Raw genomic sequence first — 25,944 nt, forward strand, 5'->3', positions numbered from 1 at the left:
CTCTTTTCTACCTGCGGATATACCGCTCTTCCGGGTAATTGCATTTCATTCATCACATGCACGTATTATTCGTATGCTGAGCTATACGTCATCCATTGACGAATCCGAGGGAGGAGAGTCGTTTGCACGGGTGTGTGCAATCTTTATAAATTCGTTTAAGCAACACAGCAAGAGATTTCAACGTTACTGTCAGGCGGTCTATGGTAACTCTCCGCGCACAGGCGAACGAGTATACGCTTAACCAGGTGAGTGAGTGATAAATAGATAACATGACTTGGGGGTTTAAAGTCCGCTTTCAACAGTATTTTAAATTGTCTCACGGAGGTTAGTATTAGGACAGGAGGGGTGCGAGCAATTGTAAAACACCGACTGTGGTTTCTGTTTGCAGTGACATCAACAAACCCGTGTTGAAAATAAACAACATGACGATGGCTTCATTGTTTGTTTATTTATTTATTTACCACAATCATGTATGTAAACACACAAGTCACAACCATCATTTCGATTACAAAGATTCCAATCTTTTAAAACGCAGCTGCCCCGGCACACCATTTATAACTTTGCTCTTCACCCCTAATCTTTTGTTAGTAGCTGTTTTAACTCCAGATCGTTTCACAATATGTTTAGGTACTTTTAAACTGCGTAGCAGATTACGGAATTCCTTATATCCAATTGGCTTTTTCGATGTAGAATGTTGCAGAACAACGAAACGAATCAGTTTCACAAGGTTCGAGCCTTCCAGCCGTTTTCCATTTTGCAGTTCAAGTTCCAAGTTATCTCTCACTGTCAAGTATCCCCCCTTGATTACATTCTTGACAAATAACCACAAAGTCATTAATTTCCCCACAGTTTTTGTAGAAGAAATGTTCTTGAGAAGTTGTTCGGGAATCCGTAACAAAACTTCACTGTCGCTGTTGCTGTTGCATTTATTGTTGACAGACTGAGATTCATCCTCAACTCGGAGGTCATCCTTTGCCAATGTGCTACTGTCATCCGATTCATTCTCTGTCCGAGATCTTGGCTCTGGATTCGCTGTCTGATTCGTCGACGTCGTCGTCGTCGTCGCTGTTGTCGTCGCTGCTGCTGCTGTCGCTGTTTTCTGCGCTTCCGCCTCGGACATCAGTCTCTGATAAGTGTCCCTCGTCAAAAGAATCATCGGCTTGCTCATCATGAATCTCTGGCTGTACAGATGAGAGGTAATCTCTATAGGATCTTATGCAAATGGGTAGAACCGAATGGTGAGCGGCAATCAAATCACGTTTGCGACGTCCACTGACTGTCTTGGTGGCCAGTGTTCGTATGCACTTCTTGTGACGTGACAGTCGTAATATATCCTCATTCGATAGGACAATGTTGCCCCTTAACACGTTAAATATCAGAGTAATCACAGCCCTGAACTGTTCGCGCGATGCGTGATTCAACAAAGCTTTTCTTTGTTTCACATTAGCTTGTTCCAACATCAGAAGAAAAGTCCTATGTTTATCCAACAGTTCACTCATGTTGAGATGTGTTGGATGTTTGCCGCTCCGCTTTCAAATGTTCGACACTCACTAGGTCAATGGGGTTTTATTATATCGTGTGAAAAAAAATCATGGATGCTTTCTAAGCTCCTTTGCTGTGTTTGGGTTCAGACACCATGTGTATGTAGTCACAGTGAGGTGACAGTCTGAAATGTTCTACCATGGGATTGTCTTCCGGTATCCATCGATGAACACGTAGCTTGCAGCTGAAACAGTAGACTTTGTCCGATTGTCCAGTGTACACAAATCCGGCCGCAGCCATGGACTTTGGAGACTGCTTCATCTGAAGTGGCCAGCAGTTAGCAAACGAGTTTAGTCTGTCACTAAATTTGTGTCCATGCACCTGGGGACAGTACTCTGTTTCGGTACAGTCTGGAGCTATGTCTTCAAACCTTCCACATACGTCCATAACGCCGACAACAACGTGAAGAGTTCTGTTTAGTTCGAGAGTTGAAAGCAAAGTGACGAAACCCAGTGCAGCATGTACACTTTGTAATATTTTTGTGTTGTTTTGATTTGTTAGATACAGGTTTAGATGCGAGCAGACGTGAATTATGACTGAGGTAAGTATACCGTGCACACATCACCGGGAAATATTCCTGTACGCAAACGTCCATACTGTTCGTCGGCGTGGGGTGAGACATCCAGAACGAGATATCCGTACTTTTGTCTCCCAACAGCATCTTGGAAGGCTTCGGCAAAGTATTTCGCCTGTCCCGGGAATATCTGCGACGCTAAAATTTTGTATTCGTGCGCCGAACGTGGGTTGGATAACAGAACAAAGTAATGCGTGTTTATAGACATGGTTCTGTTGCATTCGCCTTTGGGATAAGCCGACTGTTGAATGTTGATTACCGTGATCCCTAAATGGTGGGAGAGAGTAGTGTACAGATGCAGCATGAGTTGATTTCTAGATATCTCCATCATTAAATCATCAAATATCAACAGCATGCGTTTTCCCGACTGTACAGACCAGGATCTCAGTTCATGTTCCGTAGGAAGGGTGTCGTGAAACTGAATGTTGGGAATGGAGTGCTGCATGTCACTGTACACATCTTGCCAAACTGCGTAGCAATACACTATCAAGTTGGGTGCTGGTTGAAACATGTCATCGACTTGTTCTAGCATCCGTTTTACCAGATGGGTTTTACCGGAAGAACTTCCTCCTATGACGGATATAGTCGTAGGTGTTTGAAACGGCAGTAAGCATGAGCTGTCTGCGACATTTGATCGATCATCGGACTGTTCCATGATTGTACTGTACAGTACCAGTGTTCAGACACAACTGATCGAATCGTTATCTATGCAGATGTATTTTATGTCAAAGTTTTAGGGAAAGAAAACATAAAACCAATATTTTTTTCTGAAATATTTTTTATTTATTTATTTGAGTTGATGTTTCTCTACAGCATCTGTTCAGCACTATAAAGAAATAGTATTCAGCACTATAAATGAATATACATTCAGTACAATAATGCGGTTACATAATTAGTAACATTAAAGAACTAGATTCGGCGCTATGAAGAAGCTGACTGCTTTACAAACACATACAACACTCGGTAATCCTATTTTTCACGTCTTCTGTGCAGGGGATAAACACGATTCTGTAAAATATCTGAAATAGTGACAAACATATGTGACATGGGTCGTATGGCACTGAATTTAAGTAAAAGCTAATACACCTGCGTGTTGGCTTAATTTTTGCGTGCAGATTTGACATGAGCATAGATCGTGAAATCGGGTCGCATCGTAGGACACACCAAAGGTGTGAAGCTTTCAGCCGCTGACAATTACTTGACAAACACGTTGCGGGCTTGATCGATTTCAATGAGTGAATTTCGCTGCGTCAAGACAATGCAACTCAGCGTGCTTTTGAGTGCCGATTTAAATTCCAGTTCGAGCCTCACGCTTCCCGATTTCACCAAATTCAGATACTCCGAATCCGCACACATTTTGTCAATGTCGAAGACGAACAAAGCGTTCCCAAGGAGAAATTCGCTTCTACTAATGCCGTTGCCCTTGTCTTCGTTCCACACACCCATGCCGTCGAGCATGTTGACGTAACAGGTGACATCGTCGGCTTCGACGGGCTGACCGGGCACACTGACACCGTCGATGTACAACGCCATCTTTTTAAGCATGGATGACTTGAAATTATACGGATTGCCTGTGTAGCTCCCGTTGAGACTCGAACTTTCCACCAGTCCCACGACATATCGGTTGGCGACGGGATTGCTGACGTTGTCTATGGTGTGTGCCTGTTGGGTGGTTGGGATGCTGGTCACCTTGACTTCGCTTTTAGTGTATGGGTAAAGCGCGTTTGACTTTTCGAACAGTGTGTTGTGAGCCAAGATCAAGGCAGGGTTGACTTTGACCTTGCACACCTGCAAGTAAGCGTCCAAGAGGTGAACTTTGAATTCATGTGCGGTAACACTGCTCATCAAACAAAATTTGGGCTCCGATCTGAACATTTTCAGGGTCAGATCCACGTCGTTGGGCAGAAGTCGATTCATGTCGAAGATGTCCTCGTACAAGGGTCCCGACATGGTGAATTCTTTGCTTTCCGCTATGAAAGCGGAGCGTGCCAACACGCCTGTATTACTAGATCCGGTAACGTTACTGCTTTCCAGATCAGCGTCGTTATCGCCAACATCCTTGTAGAACAGCTGCGTGGACAACTGGGTGTTTTTTGCTTCCTCGCCATATCCCAGCAAGACTTTCATCATGCTCTTGTAGGCGTAATGGTTGTTGGTCGAAGACACGAGCTGGTTCTGCAGGTACACCGCGAGCTGTGAGAACATTGTTTGGAGGAACAAATTTGTGGGGGCGACATTCTCATCAGTAGCTAAGGAAGTACCATCGGCCTGTGTTACTTTGACTTTCACGTGTAGACGAGTGCGTCTAAGGTCGGTGTAGTCGGGACCGGAGTTGTTCACTTGAAATTCCAACGGTGCACCATCGTTGATTTGGCTTAAAGGTCGCACATTCACGAAATAATGTTTCTGTACGCTAGTCTGATAAGGGGGTAAAGTGAACAGATTCAAGGATTCGGGCACCAGCTCTTCAAATTCTTTGTCGTTCAGCAGTGACATCGTGTCTTGGTCGTTACGGATGGTGTTTTAACTGAAGATATCGTTTTCTTGCACGGGCGTACACTTGAGCGCTTTGGCTGTCTTTGATGGGGCAGCGTTGTTGTCGGTTCGGCGAATCTTCTGCGTTGTGACGCACTTTTCACCGCCCTTGCGTTTTAAAGCTTTCACTCTTTTGTCTTTGGCTTCCGCTCTCTCTACCTCGCTTTGCGATTCTGACGTCATTTGCAAAGTGACCTTTGTCGGCTGCTGTTGCTGCTGTTGACGATGTGTTCCTGCTTGCCGTGGTGGGATCACTAGTTTTTTCGCTTTTCCGTGAAGCAGATTAGACGTTTTCCTCACATGTTTGTTGTCGAAAATATTGCTTAAACTTGGCATAGTCAGGGAAATACAGAGGACGTGAATCCATGGCTTCTTTTGTATTTTTACTCCACAAAAGGATAAGACCTTAAATGAAGTGTAGCGTACGTCGCTTCTGTTAGGAATGAAGCTGTCGATGCATTTTCCGACTTTAAATACATTTCGATATTGTCGGTTTCTTTCAGCTTGACACGAATATTAAATTCAGTACCAAAGGCGTAGGTAGGTCCCTGTCTTAAATCGATACGTCTCAATAAGGCCAGTTGTGTTTCGCCCACCAATGAACTGTCGCACAGATTACACAATACGTCTACGTACGGATCCGTGACTTTACTCAGGTCCACCTTTCCAAAGTTCAGCTCCACTAAAGATACAACCCAGAATCCGTCGAAGACTAACCTTTGATTTAATTTGACGCGAAAATGGTAGGCCGTATTCTCCGGAAAGGATGTCGCTTTGGAATCGGTGCTTTTAAGAAACAGGTACTTCTCCATACTTGATTTTTTTTGTTGTTGTTGTTGTTGTTGTTTTTCACTCCATTACAATTCCTTCAATTCGCTTTCTTCAACGTATGAATCGAAAGACTTAGGCCAGCCGACCCAGCGCACCAGAGCGTAAGTTTTTCCCCTCACTTTTTTCCTTTTGAGCACTTTCTCAACTCGCCAGAGCGCGTCCGTCGTCTTGTTGACCTTCTTTAACTCGTTTGCGTAAAAGGACCCGATCACTGGTTCGTCGTGAAAGTCCTTCAGTTTGTACTGTGGAAATGTCTGTTTCTTGTAGCGTCGAGCCACTTTAAATAACTCCTCTGTCCACTTGAGGTCGAGTACCGTGCTGAAGGGTTTCCTGAGATATGAGATGCGAACCAGGTCGCCCACTTTAAATACATATTTTTTCACTCTAGGTTTACTGACTTTCCTCAAAGGTTCCAGATAGACGTGATCCCATACCTTCACTTCATTTTCTCTATTCACTTGCGCAGGGGACAGGTGGGGTAAAGAAGAATGTAATGTGTGGTTGTAGTTGTAAACCAGTTGTGGCAGAACGTCCAAATAATGCTTGGTGTTTTTGTGCGTCATGTAACGAGTGATGAGAGACTTCAATGTTCTGTTAAAGCGTTCGACGTAATTGCTCTTGATGTTTTCATTGCGAGCTATGGTAAGTTTTATCTTTTGTGTTTTTAAATACTCCTTAAACACACCTTTGAATTCACTCCCTGCATCCACTCTGACTTTTTGGGGTTTTCTTTGTTTGAGTATTTTTTTGAAACTCTTCAACACTGTCTCAGGTCTCTTGTTTTCCAGTGGTAAAACGAAAGCAAATCGTGATAGAATGTCCACCACTACCAGCAAATATCTCACTCCCTCGTTCCACTTGGTATACCTCGACACATCGGCTAAATCCACATCAAACATTTCATCGATAGAATTGACTCTTACTTTCATCCTTTTGAAACGATATCTAACAGGTCTATGTAAGCTGTAAGCATCTTGATCGCTAACAAACTTTTTGACACGACGAAGTGACGTCTTTGGTTCACCCTTATCTCGTAGCACACTTCGAAGTTTCGAGGGTCCGTAATAGGCACCTGGTTTCTGCGGGTCGAAATAATAATCTTCTAGTGCTGTGCCAGGAGTCTGTGCAGTGTTACTCTCTTGAGAACTCATGATGAAATGAGAGCAGCGTAAGATAAGACAACAAAAATACAATGAAAACATAATGATAAAATAACATCATTGAACGGGATGTTGATTAAGCGGTCGGTCTCTCTCTCTCTCTCTCTCTCTCTCTTGCTGTCTCTAAGAGTTATCCCCCTTGGACCATGACCACGTTTTAACTGTAGCGGATGTAAAGAGGATTTGTGGGTAATTTTAATGGTGGTGCAAGAATTACATTTGTTTTGGCTTAGTTGCATACGAGGAGAAAATGGGCCAGTGTTTCTGTAGAGCAAGGGGAGACGGGGACATAGAAGAGAAGGTGAGGAGATGTGAGGAGCGACTAAACGTCGCTTCTCAAGACATAAAGACAGTGTTTTCTTTGATCGAGTGTCCCAGACACTGCCGTTATGAGGTCAGGATGAACCAGGTAGAGAGTGACATTCGCAGACTGAAGTGTCCTCCACCTCCCCTGCCTCCGCCGAGGAGAGTGGTAGCAGCCAGCATTGATACATCATCATCATCTCAGAGTAGCTGGCCCACCCCGATGGCGCCACATCCATCCCCAGTCACCGCAACCACAGACGAAGACTACATTCCCATGACTCCCATGACTGAATTATAAAAGTTGTACTACATTCCCATGAATGGATTATTTGAACCTTATTTTAGACCAGATTGCATTCCATCCCAGATGGGAACCCAAATTTTGTTACGGTTAATGTTTCATTATTTTCCCGAAATCTGCATTGTACCACTGCTGTTGTACATTTGCTCAATACATTTAATTGAATATTTTAGATTTGTCAGTGTTATATTTTGGTGGTTCATTGTGGATTTTTTTATACATTTTGTCACGGCAATATAATGACAAATAACATAAATAACATAGAGGGGTTTTATTTGCGAGAAATACAGACCAGTACGATGGTTTCTTCTTCTTACGGTCCTTTATCCAACTTTAACATTTTCAAGACACGCTCTTTCATACTGTCAGTGCATTTATCAGTTTTAAACTGAGAGTCACGATATTCCTCGCATTGATACGGAGCAAAGTTGAATTCTTTCACGTCTCGCAAAGTCGGGTCATCTGCCAACAGGTTTCTCCAGTTTCTGTTCACCTCTGCGTCGTCTACTTCAGACATCGCCATGTTGAAGTACTTCTCCACCATGTTTTCTTCTGACAAGTCACAAGTATGCACCCATTCACCTTCTGTCTCGAACATGCACCCAAAACACAGTTCGCGAGACAGTCGTTTGATAATCTTAGTGAGTTGATGACAATAGCAGAGAGTCAACAAGTTTTCTATGAGGGTCATCTTCTCCGTCATAGCGACCTCATCTGCGGAGAGTGCCCAGCGAGATTTTTTAATAATGACTCGCTTTGTGACCTTGGAATCACTTTGAAACTTTTTCTTGGCATCGTTCACACATTCGTCACGAGTTGAAAACCAGTTACTTGATTGGTGAATGACCGGTTCGTTCAGAGTGAGTGGCATTCTCACGACTTGTTTCCAGGAGTAAAATGTAGATTTGTCTCTGCTTTCTCTCCTGATACAAAAAAAAAGCCAACCAAACAACAATATAGAATGACAAGGTTCTGAAATAGATTAACTCGACAGGAGAAGCAGTACATAGTATGTTGAATCACTCACAAGCATCAATTTGCTAAAAGTACATTAAATATTCTATGTTTATAAAATATAGATGATAAAATTCACAAACCTTGCCGTCATGATTTACACTGTATTTCTCACTAACACAATTTCTCACTAACTCTCTCTCAAGCAGTAGACGTGACAATGAATGATATCCAGGTAATTTTTTGCGCAAGACAGTATTAAGATATTTGAAATCCATTGGTTGACGGGATTAATTCTTGTTTGTCACGTGTTTGAAATCCATTGGTTGACGGGATTCTTGTTTATCACGTGTTTATCTAAATACAGTAAAATGATTTAGACCAATGTAACCGTTTACATAAATATTTGAATTTATAAGCATCTCAATGACTGATGAATAAATGTGTGTTTGTTTGTTTGTGCGTGCGTGTGCGAGTGTAATATAATATTGGTTGGTTGGTTTCTGTTTCGATTCTCTCAGAATGAACATATGAACTTTGTTTTTTCCCCGCCTTCATGATAACTTCGACATATGAAATAACAACAAAACAAATTTTATCTCTTGTATTTATATCATATTTTAATATATTACTTCATGAAACAGGTTTCTCGATTATTAATAGAAGTACTAACATTATTCATCCATGTGTTGAAATACAATAGAAAGGATGACCATAATGCAATAATGGTAATGTTCATTCATTTATAAATTCATTTATTATTTCAGCATGATGTTCGTGTCCCCAACATCAAACAACCAGATTCACAATTCTTAGGCGAAAACTACTACAGCATGAGGTAAATGGGATGAAGTGGGGATAATCATAAAAAATATCACTGGGAATAAAACTATCAGTGTTACATTCTAAAAATCTCTCATTTTCTCTCTCAGTTTTTGCTCTACTCGTTCTTTTCTGCTCACGGAAAAGAAAGACGTGTTTAGGTAGTCCACATTTTGATAGCATTCAGTGTTAATTTCGGATGATGACTTCATTTGCTCTCGTGCCTTGTCGAGGATGGATCTATGAGGCATTGATGACAGCGCAGCATCAAAATAGTAATCAACCCGCTCATTGGCCTCCATCATTAGACACTGATGATGGACTTGAGACGGGTGATCCACTTCACATCCATAGCAGTTTCCATTACATAATTCATTCACTTTGACCTTAAGTTCATCAACATAAATAGATTCCATCACATATTCAAATGAAGATCGAATGTGTTTGCAGTTGTCCCCACTCTTGCGTTGCATCCGTCTTGGAATAAGGACCTCATAACAGGCCACAGAGAACAACGGCTCTTTATGAGATGTGCTCTCTTGTGCTCCCACATTCAGCTGTTGTCTTAGCATTCTCTCCAGACATCGAGTCGCTGCCTGACAAGCTGCCAGACGATTTTTGTGCAAAAGTCGCCCTTCCTTCAGCACTTCTCCCCGACTTCCAATAACCCTGAATCGGTACCTCGTGAGTTTTTCAATCATCCTGTAAAAATAAAGAGAAAATAATTATTATTAATTTTTTTTTCACCCACTCACCTTACAGACGTTTTCCTTCTTCTATAAAATTTCGTACAATTCGGTTTCTGTTATACAAGTTTTAGTTACTATGATGCATATTTCAGTTTCTCTCAGACACATATTAGTTTCTATCACACACATTTCAATTTCTGTCATGTACATTTCAGTTTCTGTCATACACATTATAGTTTCTGTCTTGCGCCTTTCAGTTTCTGTCAAGCAACATATGAAAACGATCGATGAAATACCTCATTTTTTTCCCCCTTTCCTTCTTTCTGTCAGCAACATCAGAGGGTTTCTTGACATGTTTGCTAGACACATGCTGTTCTATTGCTCGAAAGTTGTTTTCAGATATTTTTTTTTGTGTGTGTGTTTAGAAGTTCTAGAAAGGGTTAAATCCATAGGGTCGAGACTCAATGCCGTCTGCTAACAGATAGCGCTTATCATCTTGTGGCGTCAAAGCCAGTTTGGTCACCTTGTCTGTGTAAAGGGTGTTGTGAATAGATCGAATCTGATGATAAGTGGCCATGTTTTGTTCATGTTTGAAAAGACAGTCTTTATACATTTGGTGGCGAAGATGTTTCTTTTTGAATGATTCCTGTATCCCTTTGGCAGTGCTCTTCTCGACCCTTTCACCTGAAGTTTTGTCAAAAATGAAACTATAGTTTTTTGCTCGAAGTCCAACAAACTCTCTGATAGTCTGACCACCCACTTCGTCTTTCATCAGACCAATCACTTTGTGTCTTTCCATGGAATGAAGTGGGTGGTCCTTAGGGTAGTTTGAGGTGTCAAAGAGATGTGGGTTAGCTAACATGAAGTCTTGAGGGTCGGGGAGAGGAGTACTCATGGGCGACCAGAATTGGTAAAATAAGCTATCTGTGTCAGTCATCAAAACTCTCACTTGGTCGCTAACGTAAGCCTTTAACACAACGTTGTAATGGAAATCGTACAGAAATCGCTTAGCATGTTCCAAAATGGTGAAACCTACAGCGACGGGTTGGTTCAAAGTGACAGACACTTTCTCCATGCTCACCACGACCAAATTTTCCGAAAAAACATTGACACTTTTGAAATTTGGCTTTGCCGAAAACCTTCTTAGTCTTGCTTCATTGGTGATCAACTCGATTTGTATGTAATTTCTTACATTTTGTAATTGTTTCCCATACACGGCATTGGATAGCAACTTGAACAAATCTTTTGAAAAATCGTCTGTTGCCTCTTTGCGCTTTTGGGTGTTAAAGTCGATGTAGGGTTTCATCCACTTTGACTGAGTAAATTTCAACACCTTGTGTACTTTCTTCAGCTTCAAACCCAGTCGCAAATATTGCTGCAAAGTTCCGAAATAAATGACATAATTCTCTTTGTCTTTCAAGGTGGAAAAAAGTTTGGTGCTCGTGGGTGGTTTGCTCTTATTGTTCTTTCCTAACATACCTAATTTCATCAGCAAATTGTGATGGTAGGGTGACAAATCTTCGAAGGGAATGCTCTCTTTGGTGGGAGCGAGGGGCAAGGATTGATGGACGGAGTGAAGATGACGTGGGTATTCCAAATCGCACTCAATGACGTAACCTACATCACCTTGGGGGTCGAGTTTCAACCAGTCAATAGCATCTACTTGTGTTTCATCTACCCACTGAAAATCACCTTGAGGTAAAGGACAGCTCATGGCAGCACCATACAGATTGTTAATATCATAATACATCAAGTGAGATTTGGGTTTTGACGGGTCGTAATCTGACATGTATTTGTTGTTGGCTTGGGCGTGACGATGATTGATGCTAGCCACGCCCCCTCTTACTGCGTTGGAGACAAAATTGTACATGTCTGGATCAGTCATGAGATCAAGGGTGACCCCTGTCATCAAGAGACACGCATCCATAGCCATACCCGGGAGAGTAAAGTACTGACAGGGATCAAGCTTGTAATAGTTTAAACACATGTTGCGAAATGCTTCAAACACATCGGTCAAAATCAGTGTGTCAACGGCAACGTACAATTCCATGAATTCTCTCACTGATGTAATTTTGAATGTCTGCCAAATATGATGAGCAAAGGCATACTCTTCCTCTGATATCGTGGCTTCCGACAGAGAGGAATAAAAGTCATCACGCATCGGAAATTCAGTATGGTTTAATTTTTCAAAACTATCAACGTATTCGTAAAAATAGGGCAATTTCCGAGTCAACAAATCCACATGGTCAGGATAGTTCTTGGCTAAATAGACAAACTCTTCTTGACCTTTGCTTCTTAAGTTGTTTGCCAACGTTTCCAGGCTGGTATTCAAAAATTTGAAACTGTCCAAAAACCGCAGTTGATCAATTTGAAACATGATGAAATGCTCAGAATTTTGACCTATGCATGTCAATTTGCGATCCGCAAACATCTCAGCCGCTTGAAGAATCAAATGATTGTCATATCGTGAGGCATTGTGGCAAATGACATTCACAAACGTGGATTCTTTGTAATTGACATTGCAATAATTGTGACACAAACCCCTGACTCGACCCGTTAAATGATCATGATCGATGTGTCTCTCATTGAATTGTATTTTTTCTCCACAAAGATAACAGTGACTTTCCAGTTTTAATGCTGACATTTCCTCTTGAGTCAGATTCATGGGAACCGGGTGGTTTAATATGTCCATGAGCTGATCGTAATCTTCCAATACATGCTCCATAAAGTGCTGAGCAGCATGGTCTCCACTGTAGGTTCTTAATGGGAAAGTGTACAAGTTTGGCTCTCTGCACACAATCTGATAACTATAACCACAGGGAAGGTGCTCTTGGACATGATGAGTTCTCCCCACTGTCTCTTTATGATTTAAGGGAGCCAAGACAGACTCAAAATCTGCATAGATCACAAAGGGGACCTTATTCATCTTACCATACTGACCCAACCCAAATGATCGAAACGCTTTATCCGGTTCAGGCATTTTGATTCTTTGAGCTTTTTGATGACAGTAAGGGACATGTTTTTCCAAAGTATTTTCAGTCTTGAACGTCCACAAACATTTACGACAAATGAATTTACTGTTATTGTCACCGGCTTTTCTAATCAAGGCTGACAGACTGTTGATGAGAACATAGTGAGACAGTGGGGGTTCGTTGTCTTCCTCCACCTCCTCAGTTAACAACAGGAGATCGATGTGACGATTTTGAGGTACGTCTGCACTTATTGAACTGACTCGCAAAGGAAAGATGACATGATGTTGATTCTCATCTTCGTCAACACTGACATTGACACTGACATTGTTTGTTTTTTCAAATTTTGAAATGTGATTTAATCTCATGGGAAATGAACAGTCAGTGAGGTTTAATTGGTGTATTTTATCCTTATAGTGACTCACTTGTTCTCGGACTAGATGGGATGGGATGGGATACAAATGAGCCAGAACACAATACACAAAGCACATGTCATCATCCGTGTTCTTGATGTTCAACAGACAACGCTTTTTCTCTAACGAAGGGGGCAGAGGGAGATATGAACTTCCACGAAAAGGTTGAAACTTGACCACAGATAATATAGCACTCATCACAGTTTCAAAATTCAAGTTTGAACTATCCCCTTCGTAATTGTCCATCAGTTGCATTATTGTATGTATGGCTTCTGTGTACAACACATCCAAATCATCAGCTAGCGTCGCTGGAGACATTTTAGTTCTAAAGTAGGGTTCAGAATAGGAAACCTGACCATCAGGGTTGGTTTTGCTAAATTTGAATTGAGTACAAAGTGCCCATTTGATGCTTCGTTTTGTTTCAAGCTCCGTTTTGAGGCATGCTATGATTTCTGGTTGAATTTTCACAAAGTAATAGAAGGGGTCATTCCCTTCTTGACCTTGAGGAATGAAATCAAATTCCCTCACAGTCCCATTCAATGCATGTCTAGAGCACGATTGTTCATTATCACTGTTAGATTTCCTTCGTTTAGCTGACCCACAACCGCTTTGTTGTTGTTGTTGTTGTTGTTGTGAACTGGTGGAAGAAAAGTGATTCTGTCTAGTGTGTTTGGTGAGGTCTTTGACTGTGGGAAATGTCTTTGAGCAGGCACGACATGTAAATGATTGACGGGAAGCTGTGCTGAGCGAGGTGTCTTTGTGTTGACTTTTTATATGTCTTTGTAATGCATCACTGCGCAGGAATGATTTAGAACAGTTTTCACAATCAAAATGTTCCTCAGATGGACCACAGTTTCTCCGATGTCTAACTAGGGAACGTTTGTGACCAAAGGTGCTTTGACAAAACTCACAAGTGAATACAGGTGCTGTATGTGGGGTAGACATTTTAAAGAGAGTCTAGCAAACAATGTCCTTGGTACACTGATATTTTTTCTGAAATAAGCAAAGAAAGAAACAAATAGATTTGTCTGACTTTCTAAGCTTCAGAAAACAACCTGATGATAATTAACTAAAGTTCAAATGCATTCTAAATTATCATCAAAATGTGTACATTTGAACATATAGTTACAATGTGAGATAATATTTGTGATTTCTTATTATATATTATTCTGTTGAAATGAGTGCATAATCCTATCTGCGATTTCATCATGATGTGATTGTCTCAAAGCATCTATCACCTGGTGAAAACTGCTGTGTCTTAGAACAAAGCACATCAAGTCTCGATTGGATTCAACTCTACCATAATGTTGCAAAGAGGATCTTTTATCAGTGTAACATACAAAAGTTATCACTCCTTTTTCAAACAAAACATCAAGAAAATCTGGGGTTTCCAAATGATGTATGATAAAAATCCAGTTCAACTGAAACGCAGTACGTTCTGTGGGATTCATTTTCTGTATTACTTAAAAGCAATTAACGTGATCTAGCAAACAATGTAGATGTGAAGGAGAATATTCTGAAATACAATGTAAAAATTATTATGACATATTTGTTGTGTTGTTCTTTCAAGGAACGTAATACTGATAATGTCGTAAACTGCTTATGATATGTTTGTTTAAAACAACAACAACAACAACAACAACAACAACAACAACAACAAATAAAATAAAATAACACTCTTACCTTAACTCAGGGGTTCTGTCAGTCCAAACTCTGAGGCACCCTTCTGGTAGGAGAGGAAGAAAAGGTTCGACTGGTCTATGAAGCCAGTTGGGAGGAAGTAAGGTTGAGACCACAGGACACTGACAATATATATGCGACGCAATACACCAGGGAGTGGTACTCATTTCAATTTCAATACATTATTGACACAAGGCGTGGCACCACTGGTATATCTGCGACGCAATATGCCAGGGGGTGCTATTCAATTCCATTTCAATACATTATTGACACAAGGCGTGGTACCATCGCTATATCTGCGACGCAATACACCGAGTGGTGCTATTCAATTCGATTTCAATACATTGTTGACACAGGGTGTGGTACCAACGCTATATCTGCGACGCAATATGCCGGGGTGCTATTCAATTCGATTTCAATACATTGTTGACATAGGGTGTGGTACCAACGCTATATCTGCGACGCAATATGCCGGAGGGTGCTATTCAATTCCATTTCAATACATTATTGACACAAGGCGTGACACTGATGGTATATCCACGACGTAGTAACACTAGGGTCTATTAAGTTCAGTTTCAATACGTTATTGACACAGCTGCCCCATGAGTACAATGGGTATTCAACCCACTGTTGACATAAGGACAATACCTTTCAACCCGCTGTTGACATAAGGACAATACCTTTCAACCCGCTGTTGACATAAGGACAATACCCATTCAACTCATTGTTGACATAAGGTCAGTAGGTACGCTGGTGACGTCAGAGCACCACAAATGTGGTGCGATACATCTTCTTTATTATCTACTCACATTAGGTATTGAAATACAGTTCATCTGAACTTGTTGTCCATACAGTTATGCATAAAATGATAAAACAAAATTCTAACTTTTCCCAGCAGGATAAATATGAAAAGCTTCTACATTAAATACATTTAATGTTCGCACTGTTGTGGTCTCTATTTTGTCTGGTCTATTTTGCAGATTTTTGGATTGATCCAACACCTGAAAAATGAACAATTTTCACAATGTTACATGTTCATTAGAGTGTCAGTCATTGAGAAGTATTTCACTTAAAGAGTTTACTTTAAGGTATTGAACCTATAATTGAGCTATTATGACGTCGGGAAAAGTCGGGTAATGTCGTAACTTCTCGGAAATTCAGCTTGAACAATGCCAAGACAATGTTAAGACGTCATAAATGTGATGACGTCACAATGCGATGTCATCACTCAACAGCAGCTCTAAATGTACTAGATGTACATATGCTTTCTATTAAAAACAATCTTACAAAGATTTGCATTGTGTATATACACGTAATCTTACCCTCCTGTCCTATGATATAAATAATATCGGCACTCATTGATAGTAATACCATATTTTTGAATATAGATAGTTTTAGTACCTCGTATTGATGTATTTGATATCATCACAAAATACATTTTAAGATGAAAAATAGGAAGGGTAATGGGTACTTAGCAATTGATTTAGCGCATTTAGCAGTGACTAAACATTCAGAAAACTTACAAAATGTTGGTCATTTAGGTGGTATGAAATCTGGAGAAAGTAATTTATTGACATTGCTATTGCTTATAGAAAATATTGTGTATTTGTAATTTTTCACTCACCTATTAGAAGCTCTGCGAGTTTTCAACAGCTGTTGCATCATTGACATCACCATCAGGGGTTTCATCTCCAGTTTTGCTTCTTTCCTTTCCACTGTTGAGACTTCCCTTTGCATTCTCAGTGCTGTCACCTTCAACCTCTGTAGAGCTTTCTTTTTTGCTACTCTCCCCTTCACTCGTGACACTACTCCCTTCTCCAACAACAGCATTGGTTCCTGAACTGTTGAGACTGCCGTTGTTTAAACAGTAAAACTTCAGTTTATTGTAACTTCTATTCATCTTGGATTTAGCCTGTCCTAAAAACGTCATGTGCGTTGCTGTTCTTAGTGCTGTTGTAAAAGTATCATTCAACAGGATATTGAATGATGTCTCTTCCTTTCTCTCTGCTCTGGAGTAGGGAGAGAGCTGGATTTTCCAGAGATGTTGATTGTCAATTATCATATCCGTTTTAAACATAATCCGTAGAAGACGACTCTTTGGTAAATCACTAACACGACATCTATCATCATGCTGTTCTTGAAGAAGACCATTCTCGTCGAACTGTATCAGCAAATCCTCTTCTGATAATGCAACTGCTTCTGGTTGATAACAAAACTTCTTTGCTGTTGTCTCGTTGGTAGAATTTCCTTCAGATGCTGCTGCTTGTTTCGGCATTTTTTTCTCTCTGTCTTTTTGCTGCTTCTACTGTTGTTGTTGGAGTTGATGAATGGTGTTAGCAAATGTATGGTGTGGGCTTATCACAAAATTTCCTCTTATATATGTGTTAAAATGTGTCATAATTCTATCAAGATACTATGACATGATTGTTTAAGTCAATGGGAGTGACTCGAACAAATAACCAGCAGATGGAACCATAATGCAAACATACTCTCGTGACATGGGTGTATTTCCTGTTCAGATTTTGAGTCAACAAGGGAGTGACTCGGACAAATAAGCAGCAGATGGAATAACACAAAGATACTCTCACTGTGTTTCCTGTGAAAATGGTCTAATAAAAGACAACACCTGTGTCAACAACAAAGTGAGTTAAGGAAGTTTACCACATAATTGAATACAATACACAATTGAATGTTTGTACTCTTGAGACTTGTGTGTACTTCCTGTTCAGACTCGTTTGACGTCAGAAAACATCTGTGTCAACAAGGGAGTGACTGAAACAAATAACCAGTAGCTGGAACCATAATGCAAACACACTCTCGTGAACCATCTATATTTCCTGATCAGATGTTGTGCCAACGAGGGAGTGACTTGAAGAAATTATCAGTTGATGGAATACAAATTCTAATCCACTGAAGATAAAGGGTTCCAAATGGTTTGCAGACTTAGGCGTACCCATTTTAGTGTACATTTTCAAAATTGAAAGGTCACCAATGACGCAAAGAATAGGCACCTGCAAGCACTCAATAGGAGGATATGGTGGACATTGCAACTATTTTGATTAAAGCGTGGACTTGCTCTCTAATTCCAATTTCTAAAAGGTTATTGTCATGGGTGGGTATTCAGTGCAAAAGACCAACGCCTTGTTGATACAGGTGACAATAATCAAATCATGGACCCGCATTTTGTTGTCACAGATGGTAGTCATTTACCTATGTCTTCGGTGACTTGTTCACTGCCATAGGCCCTACGACATGCTACACAGGCTTTGGCTTAATTGCATATTTGACCTTGCTATGACTCTGAAACGTTTTTCATCCTACAATCCATTGAAAAACTTTTCCTAAGAAAGCACAAGCTGAAGCTGAAATTTTGCATGAATGTTTGTGTCAGTGAGTCCTTTCAAGCAGGTTCACGAGGTTTGAATCTGATATCAAATATGGCCGCCATATTTCTAAAAATAGCATCTTGACCTACTTTTAGGAAATTGACTGAAACGTCTAAATCCAGTGTCAGCTATAAATAGAAAGGTGACCCAGTTTTCTAAAAAATAGTATCTTGACCTACTTTTGAGAATTTGACTGAAACATTTAAATTCAGTGTCGGCTATTAATAGAACGGTGACCCAATTTTCTAAAAATAGCATCTTGACCTACTTTTGGGAAATTGACTGAAACGTCTAAATCCGGTGTGGGCTATAAATACAACGGTGACCCACTTTTCTAAAAATAGCATCTTGACCTACTTTTGGGAAATTGACTGAAACGTCTAAATCCAGTGTCGGCTATAAATAGAACAGTGACCCAATTTTCTAAATATAGCATCTTGACCTACTTTTGGGAAATTGACTGAAATGTCTAATTCCAGTGATGGCTATTAATAGAACGGTGACCCAATTTTCTAAAAATAGTAACTTGACCTACTTTCGGGAAATCGTCTGAAACGCCCAGATCTGGAGACGACTATAAATAGAATCTTGACTCAATTTTCTAAAAATAGCCACTTTACCTACTGACTCAATGTAGGATGTCCCTTTAGCTCAATCTGTAGAGCGCTCACCTCTCTGCAATGAGGGCCTTCTCAACCAGGAGGTACCGGTTTAGAATTCAGCAGCGGACAGTTGGTATTTTTTTACTGTCTCTGTGACATAATCTTGAAAGCGGTGTTAAACCCCAATCCACACACCCACCTCAATGTTGTTGCTGCTTGCAACTCATTGCCTAACCTGTATCGTGACTTTGCTTAAAGCAATGATGACAGAAACATTTTTAGCAATAAGACAATCGTGGGTAATTTTGAACCATTACCTACATAGTCTTATTTATTGTGTAATACTTGAAACTGTCCTAATGATTTCGCAAGATTTCTCTGCGAATCTCTATGTCATACAATTTGAAGTGCACGTTTCTTTACTAGCATAGACATGAGCGCTACCGACAAACTAAGGTATGTCAGTTGATCGTGTTACCCTTGACCTACGACGTCACGAGTTGCTCCTTCACCATTGAGGAGGACACCCAAATAGATGATAGTTTCATCTATTTAGATGAAGTTACCATGTAATTGGATGTTGTAGTATGCAATGAGGCTCTCCACCACTGAATTTTAACAATCACAACAAAATGCAACACAGTCTATTTTCCTTTGCAAAAGTTATTTTATTTCATAAATTTTTTATCCAAGCTAGACAGAGTACACTGATGTATCTTCAGAATAATTCCAATCTTTTAATGTTAGTTCTTCCAGGAACTCCAAGACCTGCTTTACTCTTCACATGCAGTCTTTTATACACCGTTTTGTCACTGTTGCTCTTACTGCCATTGCCTTTAGCGGTCCTCCCGATGAAATGTTTAGGCATGCATAGACTGCGCAACACTTTGCGAAATTCAGTGAGTCCGATAGGACTCTTTGACCTGGCAGGATTGAGAATCATGAAGCGAATCAGTTTCACGAGGTTTGCGTGTTTCACCCATTGTCCATTCGCTGACACAAATTCCAAATCTTGATTCACTTTGAGGTTATTTGACTCAATGTTCTGTTTGAGAAATAGCCACAATCTCATTAACTTTCCTACAGTTTTTGCAGAAGCAATGTCTTTCAGGAGTTGATCAGGAACACGAAGGAGAAAGTAGTCACTTTTGCTGCTGATGTCACCATTTGATTTCTCTGTTCCTTCGTCCGTGGAGGACATGACATCATTCTGTATCGTCTCCTCGTTCTTCTCTGTCACTGTCGAGCGAGCTTGTGGTGCTTTCATCGTCGTCGCCGTCTGTGTCTGAGTCTGTGTCCTCTCTGTCGTCGACTGCGACTCTTGATCTGACATCAGTCTCTGATAGGTCTCTCTGGACAGCAGAACCATAGGCTTGCTCATGATTGCGTCTGTCTTGCTCGAGCAATGCTCTAATGCACGTACGTAGGACGTTGTGGTGTGTGACTAACAGCCTCCGTTTTTCACGAGCCCCTACCTTCTTGCTTCCCAATGTCCGAATGAGATTCTTGTGTCTTTGCAATCGTATTTTGTCAGAGTCAGAGAGGGGAATGTTTCCCCTCAATATGTTGTAGATCAAGGTGATAATCGCCTTGAATTGTTCACCCGAGAGATGAGCCAGCAAGGCCTTTCTTTGTTTGGTGTTCACGTCCTCCAGTGAACAGAGAAATGTCCTCTGCTTCCTCAGGAGGTCTGCTGCCATAATGTCTTTTTTACTAGTCAGATGCAATGAAGAGATCCAGACACAGATTGTCACAGATGAATTTCTTTACGAACAACGACAAAGTGCTTGGGGCTTCCCCAGCGGTCTGGAATGTCGATTCCCCTGCTTTCTATGTGATGTTTGAGGTTGTCAAATGCCTGCGATTCGCTGGCAAACCAGGTCTCACACCGAAATAGCGTCACCTCTGCTTCTCCTCCAGGTGGGTTAGCTACTACGAGCCAGGAATATGGCTTCTTATCCATCACACGGTCCGTGTACAAATAAGCGTGTCGGAGGTATTTGATCTATTTAGAGCTACTTAGGTAGGTACACTGTGCACGCGTTGTGGTTGTCCCCAGGGAATATATTGGTACGCAAACGTCCGTAACGTTCGTCAGCGTGTGGGGAAACGTCTACAACCAAATAACCGTACTTTCGTTCAGCAACTGCATCCTGAAATGCTTCTGCAAAATATTTCGTCTGACCTGGAAATATTTGCGATGCCAAAATTTTGTATTCGTGAGCCGACCTGGGGTTTGACATCAGAACAAAATAGTGCGTGTTCAGGGAAATGGTGCGGTTGCATTCACCTTTGGGGAAGGCCGACTGTTGAATGTTGATCACCGAAATCCCCAGATGATGAGAAAGCGTGGTGTAAAGATTTAAAAACAATGGATTCTTGCACACTTCCTGCATGTAATCGTCCAGTACCAGCAAGCATCTGTTGTCAGACTCCACAGCGTAAGATTTCAGTTCCTCCTCCGTTGGAAGCGCATCTTGAAATCGAATGTTGGGGACGTTTTTTACCAAGTCCCCATACACTTCCGGTTGGTACACGGCATAGCAGAAGATGATAAGTTTCGGTGGTGGTTCGAACATGTTTTCAGCCTCCTTCAACAGCCTGGCTGTCCAGAACGTCTTTCCCGAAGACGAACCGCCAAGTATGGAGATGGTGGTAGGCGTTTTAAAAGGTAACAGACAATTATCGCTCTCGGCCATTACGTGTTGTTTACTCTCTGGGGGGTTCGTCTCTAACACTGATGTCGACATTCAACAGCGGTTGAATTTATACCTTCAGAAGGCAACGATGTACAACCCCATGACACCCAGTGATAAATGAAAGCAGATACTATGAGAGTATTAATATTTCAAGTCAGAACATCAAATCTTGTCTTCCGATTTCACAAATTTTGTTTCCACTCTTTAAAATTTGTTTAAACCAAAATCACACAAACAGTTTACTACATTTTTTTTTTGTTTCTTGGTTTCTCTTGTATGCATGTTGTTTCAATGATCACGCTAAAACGCCCATTAGCGGTCTCCTTTGTCCTGTCTTGTGAGTTATCTCCCTTAGACCATCACATGTGTTAGCGAAAGCGGACATTGAAGTTGAATTATCATAAGAAGAAGAAGAGAATGGGCCAGTGTTTGGGGAGACGTCGGGAAGACAGGGAGAGAATGGAGGAACGTATACAGAGATGCGAGGACAGGCATGACGCTGTCGCGCGAGATCTCAGAAGCATCTTTAACCAACTCGAGTGTAGTTATGAATCGCGCATGAGGCAAGTCGAGAGCCACATTCGTCTGCTCATGGCGCGGCCACCTCCCCTGCCACCGAGGAGCGATGGTGTGATGTGGTATCCCGCCACCCCAACCTTGTTGGCCCCTCCCCCCTCCCCAGTTCCATCTTCAGACGAGGACTACGTCCCCATGAATTGATAAAAAAAAAAAAAAAAAAAAAAAAAAAAAAAAAATTTTCTTTTTCACCGAATTATGAAAGTTTGTTCTTTTTTAAGAACCGTCATGTGCTCGGGTTCGTATTAAATATTGATTCCAACCACCAAGTTGGGTGATTAATTTCAATTTAAGGAGAGACAGAAAAGAAAAAAAATTGTTATCCAAAAAATAAAAATCTAATACCAAAATTTAAAAATTGCACGTCAATTGAAAATGTTCACCAAACTTCAATGGATCATTATTCCAGTTTTTAAAAAATAGTAGACAGAAAAAAAAATTGCTGTCAAGAAATAAAACTTGTTTTCCAAATTCACAATTTTGTTTTCATTTTTCAAAATTTGTTTTCATTCTTCAAAACTTTGTTACACTAAGTTGAATTGATCATAATCCATTTTTTAAAAACTGTAAACAGAAAAAAAAATTGTTGTCAAGAAATAAAACTTGTTTTCCAAATTTACAAATTTGTTTTTCATTTTCAAAATTTGTTTTCATTCTTCAAAATTTGTAAAACAAAAAACAAACAAAAAGGAGTTGTCTTAATTAGTTTTAATTACTTGTAAAAAGAAAATTACAAAGAACAACCATCACTATCTATAAAGTTTTGAAACAAACAAAAGATTTTTTTCTACATTTTTCTTTTTATTTATCACTTTTCTTCTGCATAAAGTTCATAACCAGAAGGGTATAAATCTAAATGGTATGTCATAGAATAGTGCATGGATATTTATAATATTAATATAACTACAGAAATAAAATATATTGTGTTCAAATCAAACCTTTATAAAATTACAAAGAACAATACAACAGCAAAAGTAGGCTAAAGAAAACAATAGGGTACGAATAAACACAGTTAATACACGTTTATCATCTAACATTGAAGCTAAGAGCAGGTGATGGGTAGCGATGTACAGCGAGTGCAATATTTGAAATAGCGACACATGGATCGCGAAACAAAATCATCATTCCACAGCAAGTCGGAAGGATGAAATGGCTGGACAATCCGGTTCAAACTTAAACGATCTTTGAATTTACGCAGCAGGTAATACAAACAATACAAACCGCAGAGGTCTGACTCTACGGATTGCAACTGCTGACTGTTTCGTACGTAAGAACTGACGTGCGTTTTTAAATAACGGTCAAAGTCCACATCCACTGGTTCTCCGAGACTGTCGAAAAGTTCTGCTCTCTTCCCATGGATGAACATGGCGATCCAATGACGACCTTTGCTTTGTCTTATCTCTGTATTGACGATAAGACCCACACCTCGGGCAAGCATGTTGTCTGGGATGGAGAGTGGTAGGGTATTTTTGGCGTACACACCCAACACGTGTATCTGTAAGCTGGAATCGCACTGGACAGCGCACCAAAGCTCCGAAGCCTTCATCTGACGTTCTACTTGACAAACACGTTCCGCGCTTTATCGATCTCAATCAGAGAGTTTCTCTGAGTCATGACAATGCAGCTCAGCGGTTGAGTGAGGGCATTTTTGAACTCCAGTTCGAGCCTCACGTCTCCAGACTTCACCAAATTGAGGTATTCCGAATCGGCGCAAATCTTGTCCAGGTCAAAGACGTAGAGGGCACTTCCCAGGAGAAACTCGCTTCTGCTGATGCCGTTGCCCTTGCCTTCCGCCCACAAACCCATACCATCGAGCATGCTGACATAAGTGGCGACATCGTCCGCTTCGGTCGGCTGACCTGGCACACTGGCACCGTCGACGTAGAGGGTAATCTTTTTCACCATCGAGGATAAAAAATTATACGGGTTGCGATCGTACGAACCGTTCAGAGAGGCCGATTCGACCAAGCTAACGATATAACGGCTGGCCACGGGGTTGGAGACGTTGTCGATGGAATGACTCAGCTGCGATGTCGGGATGCTGGTGACCTTGACCTCGCTCTTCGTGTATGGGTAGAGGGCGTTAGACTTTTCGAACAGGGAGTTGTGAGCCAAGATCAGAGCGGGATTGACTTTGACTTTGCAGACCTGCAGATAAGCATCCAGGAGATGCACTTTGAATTCGTGGCTGGTCACGCTGGTGATCAGACAGAATTTGGGTTCTGATCTATACATTTTCACGGTCATGTCCACTTCGTTGATCAGGTGACGGTTCATTTCGAAGATGTCTTCGAAGATGGGACCCGACATGGTCAGTTCCTTGCTTTGGGCGATAAAAGAGGCACGTGTCATCATTCCGTTGTTGACCGATCCCGTGACGTCACTGCTTTCCAAGTCCGCATTGGTCACGGCGTAGTCCTTGTAGAACAGCTGTGAGGTCAACTGCGTGCTTTTGGCTTCTGCATCGTACCCGAGCAGAGCTTTCATCATGCTCTTGTAGGCGTAGTGGTTGTTGGTCGAAGACACCAGCTGATTCTGCAGGTAGACAGACGTTTGAGAAAATAGCGCCGACATAAACAAGTTTATGGGAGCCACGTTTTCATCTTCCGCCAACGACGTGGTGCCGTCGGCTTGAGTGACCTTGACCTTGACGTGCAGACGGGTCCGTTTCAGATCGATGTAGTCGGCTCCCGAATTGGACACATGAAACTCCAGCGGGCTCGTGTCGTTGATTTGACTCAGAGGCCTCACGTTAACGAAATAATGCTTCTGCACCGAACTTTGATAAGGCGGAAGTGAAAACAAATTCAACGCTTCGGGAACCAGTTCCTCAAAGTCCCCGTCGTTTATGAGAGACATGCTTTTGGTTCTCTTTTTAACTGAAAATGTCGTCTTCTCGCACGGGAGTGCACTTGAGCGCTTTGGCAGTTTTCGAAGGGACGATGGAGGTAGTGTTCTCGGTTCGACGAATTTTCTTCGTTGTGACGCATCTCTCGCCCGCTTTGCGTTTTATAGCCTTGGCTCTCTTGTCCTTGGCTTCGGCTCTGTCTACCTCGCTTTGAGATTCCGAGGTCACGCGCATGGTGACATCAGCGGTCGTTTGGGGTGGCGTTGCGGCTGCTGTCCGACGTCGAACTGGAATCACCATCTTTTGAGCTTTCCCGTAAAGTAGATTGGAAGTCTTCCTCACGTGTTTGTTGTCGAAGTAGTGTTTGAACTTGGCATAGTCCGGAACGTACAGCGGACGAGATTCCATGGTGGGCGAGGATACGTGCAGTAAAGTTACTCCACGAAAGGATATCGTCTCAAGTGAAGTGTGGCGTGGGTCTCCCCCGACAAGAATGATGCGGTGCCGACGTCGTCGCTCCTTAAATACAGATCAATGTTGTCCGTTTCTTTCAGTTTGACGCGCATGCACATTTCGGTGCTGAAGCTGTAAGTAGGACCCTGTCTCAAATCGATCCTTCTCAGTAAGTTCAGCTGAGTCTCTCCCACCAACGAAGTGTCGCAGAGATTACACAAAACGTCAACGTAGGGATCTTTGACCTTGCTCATGTCTAGGGATCCAAAGTTCAGCTCCTTCAAGGACACCACCCAGAATCCGTCAAACGTCAGTCTCTGGTTCAGTTTCACCCGAAAACGATAGGGCGTGTTCCCCGTGAAGGATGTGGTTTTGGAGTCTGAGCTTTTGAGAAACACGTACTTCTCCATGATTTGTTTCACGCTTCTTTCAGTTCGCTTTCCGGCACGTAGGAGTCAAACTTTTTTGGCCAACCGAGCCAGCGCACCAGGGCGTACGTCTCCCCCTTCACCTTTTTCCTTTTCAAGACCTTCTCTACTCGCCAGAGCACGTCGTCCGCTTTGTCGACCTTCTTTAGCTCGTTGGCGTAAAACGATCCGGTCAG

General features: G+C 41.5%; 4 protein-coding genes across 4 annotated transcripts; all 4 read right to left on the reverse strand.

The window, feature by feature from the left end:
* Positions 1-998: 998 nt before the first annotated feature.
* On the reverse strand, positions 999-4,612 carry LOC137259639 (uncharacterized protein F54H12.2-like). Its single transcript, XM_067797249.1, has 3 exons — positions 3,428-4,612; positions 1,681-1,803; positions 999-1,181 (listed from the first exon to the last, which is right to left on the reverse strand). Exons 1-3 carry the CDS (start codon positions 4,610-4,612, stop codon positions 999-1,001), a joined length of 1,491 nt encoding a protein of 496 aa, XP_067653350.1.
* An 896-nt stretch (positions 4,613-5,508) lies between these two features.
* Positions 5,509-6,633, reverse strand: LOC137259640 (uncharacterized). Its single transcript, XM_067797250.1, has one exon. The coding sequence runs from the start codon at positions 6,631-6,633 to the stop codon at positions 5,509-5,511; it is 1,125 nt and encodes a 374-aa protein (XP_067653351.1).
* A 2,475-nt stretch (positions 6,634-9,108) lies between these two features.
* LOC137259252 (uncharacterized) lies at positions 9,109-10,390 on the reverse strand. The gene is made up of 2 exons (XM_067796881.1): positions 10,194-10,390; positions 9,109-9,727 (listed from the first exon to the last, which is right to left on the reverse strand). The coding sequence occupies exons 1-2, from the start codon at positions 10,325-10,327 to the stop codon at positions 9,109-9,111; spliced, it is 753 nt and encodes a 250-aa protein (XP_067652982.1). The 5' UTR covers positions 10,328-10,390.
* Positions 10,391-23,593: 13,203 nt separating this feature from the next.
* LOC137259642 (uncharacterized protein F54H12.2-like) lies at positions 23,594-24,898 on the reverse strand. The gene has a single exon (XM_067797251.1). It carries the CDS (start codon positions 24,896-24,898, stop codon positions 23,594-23,596), a length of 1,305 nt encoding a protein of 434 aa, XP_067653352.1.
* Positions 24,899-25,944: the final 1,046 nt, after the last annotated feature.

This window comes from Haliotis asinina, chromosome 13 (genome assembly GCF_037392515.1).
Source record: "Haliotis asinina isolate JCU_RB_2024 chromosome 13, JCU_Hal_asi_v2, whole genome shotgun sequence".
In the NCBI taxonomy this organism is placed as follows: Eukaryota; Metazoa; Mollusca; class Gastropoda; order Lepetellida; family Haliotidae; genus Haliotis; species Haliotis asinina.

Coding starts and splice junctions, on each gene's coding strand:
- LOC137259639 (XM_067797249.1), bottom strand. CDS start 4,612: ATGTCACTGCTGAACGACAAAGAATTTGAAGAGCTGGTGCCCGAATCC. Junction 1,804..3,427: donor ATTTGGTGAAATCGGGAAGC/GTGAGGCTCGAA, acceptor TGGCCACTTCAG/ATGAAGCAGTCTCCAAAGTC. Junction 1,182..1,680: donor TACCGGAAGACAATCCCATG/GTAGAACATTTC, acceptor TCATCTGTACAG/CCAGAGATTCATGATGAGCA.
- LOC137259640 (XM_067797250.1), bottom strand. CDS start 6,633: ATGAGTTCTCAAGAGAGTAACACTGCACAGACTCCTGGCACAGCACTA.
- LOC137259252 (XM_067796881.1), bottom strand. CDS start 10,327: ATGTATAAAGACTGTCTTTTCAAACATGAACAAAACATGGCCACTTAT. Junction 9,728..10,193: donor CAAGATGATAAGCGCTATCT/GTTAGCAGACGG, acceptor TTATTTTTACAG/GATGATTGAAAAACTCACGA.
- LOC137259642 (XM_067797251.1), bottom strand. CDS start 24,898: ATGTCTCTCATAAACGACGGGGACTTTGAGGAACTGGTTCCCGAAGCG.